General features: G+C 39.7%; 1 protein-coding gene across 1 annotated transcript in view; it reads left to right on the forward strand.

The window, feature by feature from the left end:
• Window positions 1–9,560, forward strand: part of DLEC1 (DLEC1 cilia and flagella associated protein) — a 98,682-nt gene that overhangs the window by 87,444 nt on the left and 1,678 nt on the right. The window contains exons 34-37 of the mRNA XM_081345600.1: window positions 2,462–2,656; window positions 4,980–5,141; window positions 6,738–6,891; window positions 8,962–9,082. Coding sequence (XP_081201726.1) covers window positions 2,462–2,656; window positions 4,980–5,141; window positions 6,738–6,891; window positions 8,962–9,082 — 632 coding nt within the window. The remainder of the gene's footprint in view (window positions 1–2,461; window positions 2,657–4,979; window positions 5,142–6,737; window positions 6,892–8,961; window positions 9,083–9,560) is intronic.

The raw sequence follows: 9,560 nt of genomic DNA on the forward strand, positions 1-9,560 counted from the left end.
TTCTATTCTATTCTATTCTATTCTATTCTATTCTATTCTATTCTATTCTATTCTATGCCACATATTCTATTCTATTCTATTCTATTCTATTCTATTCTATTCTATTCTATTCTATTCTATTCTATTCTATTCTATTCTATTCTATTCTATTAATTCTAATTCTAATCTATTCTATTCTATTCTATTAATTCTAATTCTATTCTATTCTATTCTATTCTATTAATTCTAATTCTATTCTATTCTATTCTGTTCTATTCTATTCATTCTAATTCTAATTTTAATTCTATTCTATTCTCCTTCTGTTCTATTTACTCCTATTCTATTCTATTCTATTCTATTCTATTCTATTCTATTCTATTCTATTCTATTCTATTCTATTCTATTCTATTCTATTCTATTCTATTCTATTCTATTCTATTCTATTCTATTCTATTCTATGCCACATATTCTATTCTATTCTATTCTATTCTATTCTATTCTATTCTATTCTATTCTATTCTATTCTATTCTATTCTATTCTATTCTATTCTATTCATTCTAATTCTATTCTATTCTATTCTATTCTATTCTATTCTATTCTATTCTATTCTATTCTATTCTATTAATTCTAATTCTAATCTATTCTATTCTATTCTATTCTATTAATTCTAATTCTATTCTATTCTATTCTATTAATTCTAATTCTATTCTATTCTATTCTGTTCTATTCTATTCATTCTAATTCTAATTTTAATTCTATTCTATTCTCCTTCTGTTCTATTTACTCTATTCTATTCTATTCTATTCTATTCATTCTAATTCTATTCTATTCTATTCTATTCTATTCTATTCTATTCTATTCTATTCTATTCTATTCTATTCTATTAATTCTAATTCTAATCTATTCTATTCTATTCTATTCTATTAATTCTAATTCTATTCTATTCTATTCTATTCTATTCTATTAATTCTAATTCTATTCTATTCTATTCTGTTCTATTCTATTCATTCTAATTCTAATTTTAATTCTATTCTCCTTCTGTTCTATTTACTCTATTCTATTCTATTCTATTCTATTCTATTCTATTCTATTCTATTCTATTCTATTCTATTCTATTCTATTCTATTCTATTCTATTCTATTCTATGCCACATATTCTATTCTATTCTATTCTATTCTATTCTATTCTATTCTATTCTATTCTATTCTATTCTATTCTATTCTATTCTATTCTATTCTATTCTATTCTATTCTATTCTATTCTATTCTATGCCACATATTCTATTCTATTCTATTCTATTCTATTCTATTCTATTCTATTCTATTCTATTCTATTCTATTCTATTCTATTCTATTCTATTCTATTCTATTCTATTCATTCTAATTCTAATTCTATTCTATTCTATTCTATTCTATTCTATTCTATTCTATTCTATTCTATTAATTCTAATTCTAATCTATTCTATTCTATTCTATTAATTCTAATTCTATTCTATTCTATTCTATTCTATTCTATTCTATTCTATTCTATTCTATTCTATTAATTCTAATTCTATTCTATTCTGTTCTATTCTATTCATTCTAATTCTAATTTTAATTCTATTCTATTCTCCTTCTGTTCTATTTACTCTATTCTATTCTATTCTATTCTATTCTATTCTATTCTATTCTATTCTATTCTATTCTATTCTATTCTATTCTATTCTATTCTATTCTATTCTATTCTATTCTATTCTATTCTCCTTCTGTTCTATTCTCCTTCTGTTCTATTCTCCTTCTGTTCTATTCTCCTTCTGTTCTATTTACTCTACTCTATTGTATTCAACTCTATTCTATTCTAAAACCCAATTGAGCCCAAAATTTTAATTGCTAAGTGAGACATTTGTTAAGTGAGTTTTGCCCTATTTTACAACCTTTCTTGCCACAGCTGGTAAGTGAATTACTGCAGTTCTTATGTTAGTAACCCAGTTGTTAAATGAATTTGGCTTCCCCATTGACTTTGTTCGTCCGAAGGTCGTAAAAGGGGATCACATCACTCTGGGACACTGCAACCCTCATAAATATGAGCTGGTTGCCAAGTGTCTAAGGAGAAATTTCCTGACAGTGAGAACAATTAACCAGTGGAACAACCTGCCTCCAGAAGCTGTGAATGCTCCAACACTGGAAGTTTTTAAGCAGAGACTGGACAGCCATTGGTCTGAATTGGCATAGGGTTTCCTGCCTGAGCAGGGGGTTGGACTAGAAGACCTCCAAATTCCCTTCCAACTCTGTTATTCTGTCTGAATTTTGCTCATGTAACAGTTGGGATCCTGCCACAGAGTGCTGTTGTAATTTTGAAGTGTCACTAAACAAATGGTTATCAGTCAAGAATTACCTGTAGCTGCCAAATAGCAATATTTGGGGCATTTGGAAGCCTTAGTAAGGGGGCAGGCGAAGGAAGAATGCTCCGATGTAAACAGATTCTGTTCATTTTCTCCTTTAGGTGCTGACCTATTCAGCTACCACTCTGAATGTGAAGCTCACCAATAACACAGAGACACCTCTGGCGTTCAATCTTCTTTTATCCACTCCCTTCTCTATATCTGGCGTGGACCCCCCAAAAAGCCTGAAAACGTCTCAGAGTGAGAGAGATGGAGGAGGAGCGCACCTCTTGCTCTACTCATTGGAAAATATGTTGGTACGGTCTTGTTCAAGGGACGTTGGGGCAGCTTAGGACCACAGTGGGTTAGATCCAGGTGGACTGAGGCGTAGAACCAAAATCACACCAAGTATTAGTACCGCTTTATGAAGCCTTAGTAAGGCCACACCTGGAATACTGCATCCAGGTTCGGTCACATTACAAAAAAGATGTTGAGACTTTGGAAAAAGTGCAGAGAAGGGCAACTAGGATGACTAAAGGCCTGGAGAGTAAAACCTACGAAGAACGGTTGCAGGAACTGGGTGTGGCTAGTCTAGAGCAGGGGTCCCCGGCCCTCGGTCCACTCTATTCACAGATGTATGTAAAAAATGTAAAAAAAGATGTTGGGACTCTAGAAAGAGTGCAGAGAAGAGCAACAAAGATGATTAAGGGGCTGGAGGCTAAAACATATAGGGAACGGTTGCTGGAATTGGGTATGTCTAGTTTAACGAAGAGAAGGGTGAGGGGTGACATGATAGCAGTGTTCCAGTATCTCAGGGGCTGCCACAAAGAAGAGGGAGTCAAGCTATTCTCCAAAGCGCCTGAAGGCAGGACAAGAAGCAACGGATGGAAACTAGTCAAGGAGAGAAGCAACCTAGAACTAAGGAGAAACTTCCTGACAGTTAGAACAACTAACCAGTGGAACAACCTGCCTCCAGAAGTTGTGAATGCTCCAACACTGGAAGTTTTTAAGAAGAGACTGGACAGCCATTTGTCTGAAATGGTATAGGGTTTCCTGCCAGAGCAGGGGGTTGGACTAGATGACCTCCATGAGGTCCCTTCCAACTTTATTGTTGTTGTGGTTGTGGCTGTTGTGGTTGTTGTTGTTAGGCTGCCGGTTGGCGCACTTGTGCACGCGCAGCTTGACTTGCACAGTTGAGCTGTGTATGCATCTCTCACACGGCTTAGTTCCCCTCTTCCCCCTCCCACCCTAGCTGGGCCACCAAGCTGCAAAAGTTGGGGACTGCTAGTCTAGAGAAAAGAAGAAACAGGGGTGACACGATAGCAGTCTTCCAGTACTTGAGGGGTCAACTTATTTCTACAGCATCCAAAGGCAGGACAAGAAGCAACGGATGGAAACTAATCAAGGAGAGAAGCCACCTGGAACTAAGGAGGAATTTCCTAACAGTGAGGTCAATTAATCGGTGGAACAGCTTTGCCTCCACTAAGTTGGACGGCTGATGTGTTTTGAAAAGGCTTTTGATGATGCCTGTAGTCTCTTTTTGTCTCCCTCTGACTACCTTGCAGCTTGAAGCAAAACTTTAAATCATCTCGCTTGTTTTCATAGACCAATCAAGGAATTGGACAGGTCTTCTGGTCAAAGGGTTCGTCTATAAAACATGCTTGTGCATAAGCATGTTGCCTTTTTGCACACTACAGTTACTGAAATTGGCTAAACTGACAGTACAAGCGGTTCTCAACTTACAACAGTTCATTTAGTGATCGTTCGAAGTTACAACGGCGCTGAAAAAAAGTGACATGACTATTTTTCACACTTAATGACCATTGCGGCATCCCTGTGGTCACATGATCAAAATTCAGCCGCTTGGCCACTATTTTATATTTACCACGGTCGCAGCATCCCGGGTGTGTGTGTGTGTGTGTGTCACGTGATTCCCTTTTGCGACCTTTTGGCAAGCAAAGACGATGGGGAAGCCAGATTCACTTAACAACCGTGTGACTCGCTTAACGGTTGCAGCGATTCACTTAACCACTGTGGCAAGGGAGGTCGTAAAATGGGGCAAAATTCACCTAACTGTCTTACTTCAAGGTACTAGTAATGGTGTTTAAGGCCCTACATGGCAGGGGTCCGGAGTACCTCAGGGATCACCTGCTGCCGGCATCGACTTCCCTCCGCCCTGTTCGTTCCCACAGAGAGGGCCTCCTCAGGGTGCCTCCGGTCAGAGAATGCCGGCTGGTGGCCCCCAGGGGGAGGGCCTTCTCTGTGGGCGCCCCGGTTTTATGGAATCAGCTGCCGGTTGAGCTCCGGATGGCGCCCGATCTTCGCTCCTTTCGCCGCGAGCTAAAAACATACTTGTTCGAACAAGCCGGCCTGGCCTGATGGGGGATTGGTGGGGTTTTTTATTGTCATTTTACTGGGGTTTTAATATGTATTGTTTGTTTTTTAGTGGGCATGTATTTAATTCTTTTTTAATTTTTGTAATTCTGTATTTTATTCTTGCCCTGTTCACCGCCCTGAGTCCTTCGGGAGAAGGGCGGTATAGAAATATTAATAAACTAAACTAAACTAAACTTAGCAATTAGGATTTTGGGCTCAACTGTGGTCATAAATTGAAGACTGCCTATATCTGTTGGTTGATAGGTGAAGGTGTCATTTCTCACAACCTTTGAGTTACTCACCTACCAACATCTGCCAGAGGACCATCTGCCCACAGGGCTTCAAGTGATCCAGCGGGATAGCGGGGAGAAAATATTGGAGTTTAAACAGGATCTTATCATTGAGTACAGCAACAAAGCTACGCAGGTGAGTGGAAGTTGGAACGCCAGGAGCTGCCGTTTTTATTTGCCCAACTTCATGCAGATGACAAATTGAACAGAAGGACGTAGTCCCGTGCGGTGAATCCCGTAATTCTTTCGCTTGCTTGCACATCTTTAGAGCCGTGGTTGGAATGCAGGATCGCAGGCTGACTCTGCCCACTGCCAGCAGTTCAATCCTGGACGGCTCAAGGTTGACTCAGCCTTCCGTCCTTCCGAGGTCGGTAAAATGAGGACCCAGATTGTAGGGGGCAACAGGCTGACTGTAACCGCTCAGAGAGGGCTGCAAAGCACTGTGAAGCAGTATATAAGTCCAAATGCTGTTGCTATGGCGATCATCCATGGGAGTCTTGAATGGGAGAAAATCTGTCAGAATGGGCCATTAAAACATTTTTAGCTGCATCTTCTCCACAGCCTTTCATAAATCCATTTTCCTTGGCATGCCCAGAGCTGAGCCTTGGATCAGCACTGAGCAGCTGAATCTGAACTTTCTTTCTTTTTCTTTTTCTTTTTCTTTTTCTTTTTCTTTTTCTTTTTCTTTTCTCTTTCTTTTTCTTTCTTTCTTTTTCTTTTTCTTTCTTTCTCTTTCTTTCTTTCTTTCTTTCTTTCTTTCTTTCTTTCTTTCTTTCTTTCTTTCTTTCTTTCTTTCTTTCTTTCTCTTTCTCTCTCTCTCTCTTTTCTTTCTTTTTTTACCGAAACATCATCAATTTAATTATGTTTCTTGCATCTATCCAGAAAACTGTTAGTATTAAAGGTAATGAATGTTCAATTTTAAGTAGCTGACACAGAATATTGCTTAGTGAACTGTGAGAAGAAGATACCTATTCTACATAGTTTGACTGGGTTTTGCCGAGTAATTGGGTTGGATGGATTCTGTGGCTGCCATTCCCCTTGTTCGCTTGAAACAAAGGCTAATAGCTCTCTCCCAACTAACCTTTTTTTATTAAGAGGCCTAAGCTATGTGAAGTGCAAGTTCGCTTATCAGATGCATGAAGTGGTTTGCACTGAAACAAAACCGGCTCCTGGAGTGTGTAACAAGTGATGATACATGCATCATAATGCACATGTGAAAGTGAAGCAAAGCATTTTATTGGTGGGTTGGTTGGTTGAATACAATTTACAGTCCGCCTTATTCCAAATAATTCTGGGTGGCTTATACTTTAAAAAAGGTAAGAAGAATAAAAAATGAAAAACAGATTCTAGGTATTCTTAACACCAGTTTTTCTCAGCCTCGGCAACTTTCCAATGTGTGGTCTTCAACTTCCAGAGGGCTGGCTGGAGAATCCTGGGAACTGAAGTTCACCTCCTGTAGAACTCAGCTACACTCTTGCCCCAAGGCCTGGAAGGGCAGCTGTCTTTTCAGAGACTTCCTTCATTTGATTTGTGTCGTGGTGTGGTGACCACATCCTTATGGTTTCTTCCAGAGGTCTTTGCCCACAGAGTTCGCACTCGGATCCCGCCTTAGATACTTATTAACTAGAATATTTCTTTTTCCGTCCCACGAGGTCAGCCAGGGAAGAGTTTCGCCTTCTTGGAAGATTTTTCCTTGTGACCTCAAAGGCTCTGGCATTTGATCTTCTTGCAGGTGCTCCCAGTGACTGCATACCTGGCCATCCCAATGCTGGAGTTTTCTTGCGAAAGGGTTGATTTTAAAACCTGCCTAGTTAACCAAACAAGGTCTGAAGGCGTGCTGCTGGTGAACCGCAGTGGGTGCAGAAGCTACTGGGCAGTTCTCCTGCGTAAGAGAAATGGTGGTGCTGGTTTTCGTGGTGCTGATGGAGGGTTCCTTATAGGGAGGGCCATCTCTTAAATTCTGGTTTGTTTTTTCCCCCTCAAACTCTGAAGTAAGTAAGAGCTGGACTAGAATCAGAATGGAGGAAATTTTGATACAGAGCATTTTTAGGAGTTTGACTTATTTTTAGAAAAGATGATAGATAGATAGATAGATAGATAGATAGATAGATAGATAGATAGATAGATAGATAGATAGATAGATAGATAGATAGATGATAGATAGATAGATGATAGATAGATGATAGATAGATAGATAGATAGATAGATAGATAGATAGATAGAGATAGAGAAAGATGATAGATGATAGATGATAGAAGCTAGATTAGAGATAGATTAGATAGATGGACAGACAGACAGACATAGACAGACACAGACATATAAATAGAAAGATATAGACAGACAGACATGATAGAAGCTAGATATAGATTAGATAGACAGACAGATGATAGAGGATATATATGATAGAAGATAGATTAGATAGATTAGAGATAGATAAGACAGACAGATATATAGACAGACACACACAGATAGAAAGATATAGACAGAGACAGATGATAGATATAGATTAGATAGACACAGATGATAGATGATAGAAAGATAGAGATTAGATAGAGATAGATAAGACAGACAGATAGAGACAGATGATAGATGATAATGACAGATGATAGATATAGATTAGACACATGATAGATGAAAGATTAGAGATAGATAACAGACAGATATAGACAGAGTGAGCGCCTGTTGCTCGTCCCAGCTTCTGCCAACCTAGCAGTTCGAAAGCACGTAAAAATGCAAGTAGAAAAATAGGGACCACTGCGGTGGGAAGGTAACAGCGTTCCGTGCGCCTTTGGCGTCTAGTCATGCCAGCCACATGACCACGGAGATGTCCTCGGACAAGCGCTGGCTCTTCGGCTTTGAAACGGAGATGAGCACCGGCCCCTAGAGTCGGAAACGACTAGCACGCATGTGCGGGGGAACCTTTACCTTTTTATAGACAGAGACAGATAGATGATAATGATAGATATAGATTAGACACAGATGATAGATGATAGAAAGATTAGATAGAGATTAGATAGAGATAGATAAGACAGATATAGACAGACAGAGACAGATGATATGATACATGATAGAAGCTAGCTAGCTAGCTAGCTAGACAGACAGAAAGATATAGACAGACAGACATGATAGATGATAGAGAGAGAGAGAGAGAGAGATAGAGAGAGGTAGATGAGAGAAGGAGAGAGAAAGAGTAGTTGTAGATGTACTATAGATATAAATTCAGTGGGAGCGCTTGGTGTAATAGTTAAAAACATTAGGCCAGAGATCAGAAGTGAATTCTAGTCCTGCTTTACTCATTAAGCTAACTAGATGAGTTGGAGCCAAATCTCAGCCCTCAAAAGAAGGAAATTGCTTCCAAACCTGTTGCTAAAACCTGTAGGGGTTTGTATAGGTAGTTTTGATGGGTCAAGATTGACTCAAAGGCACTTTAAAAAAAAAGTAGATTGTGAGCAATTTCAACTGAAATTTGAGCTAGCTTGGTGAAGATGCTGGCCTAGAAGCCAGGAGATGGTGAATTCTAGAGCTACTTTAGGCATGAAGGTAGCTGGGTGACTTTGGGCTAATCATCAGGAGTCTGGGGGTTCCCGTTTGGATAACCTTGGGTTCTCTTGCAGCTCAGTCCAATCCAACTCACAGGGTTGTTGAGATCGAAGGAGTGTTAGATATGTTTGCTGCCTTAAGTTACCTATAGAGCAGGGGACCTCAACCTTGGCAACTTCAAGACTTGTGGACTTCAACTCCCAGAATTCCTCAGCCAGCTAGGAATTCTGGGAGTTGAAGTCCACAAGTCTTGAAGTTGCCAAGGTTGAGGACCCCTGCTTCTAGACTAATAAAGGCAAGCTAAAATTCAAATGAATGTATTCTTAGCAGCAGCCAAGGATTAGTTGAGGATGATAGATTATCTTCCTTTTAAGAATATCTATTCTTAACCAGCACTTCTTAATTTCATTTTAAAGCTGAAGATGAACGGCATAAGGATCCCGAAGTGTTTTCCATCTCTCCAAACAGCGGCATCCTTGAGGCTCGCAAAGGCAGCACGGCTACCAAAGCCCAGCTGGTGATCCGCTTTACCCCCAGGTGGGTCAAGGAGAAGCTCCCCGTAGTTCTTCTGCCATGTCCCGAGCCCCAGACAAAAGGGCCGAGGTGGAAAACCTGATCTGCGTGATCTTGCTCAAGGGCAACCGAGGAATGCTTCCTTCCCAGATTTTAAAACTTCCCAGGTTTCAAAATGGTATCACTTGGGCAGTTTTCACGGGGGGGAATGAAAATGGCCTTTGCCTTCCAAAGCAATACCGCTCCCATTCCCGTTTAAAAACGTTTGGGCCAGGGTGGGGGAAATGATGCATTTTCAGTCTCCGACCACTTCTGATGTCTGAAATGGCGCACGGTTTCCTGTCTGAGCCAGGGGGCTGGACTAGAAGACCTCCAAGATCCCTTCCAACTCCGCCCTGCCCTGTTCTGATGACACCGATGACATTGGAGATGATAGTGGGAACCTCTCATTCATCAGATGATCCATACTGGCAGGATCATCTGCTTCGACCTTGCCCTGAGT

The sequence above is a fragment of the Vipera berus genome, assembly GCF_964194415.1.
Source record: "Vipera berus genome assembly, chromosome: Z".
NCBI lineage: Eukaryota > Metazoa > Chordata > Lepidosauria > Squamata > Viperidae > Vipera > Vipera berus.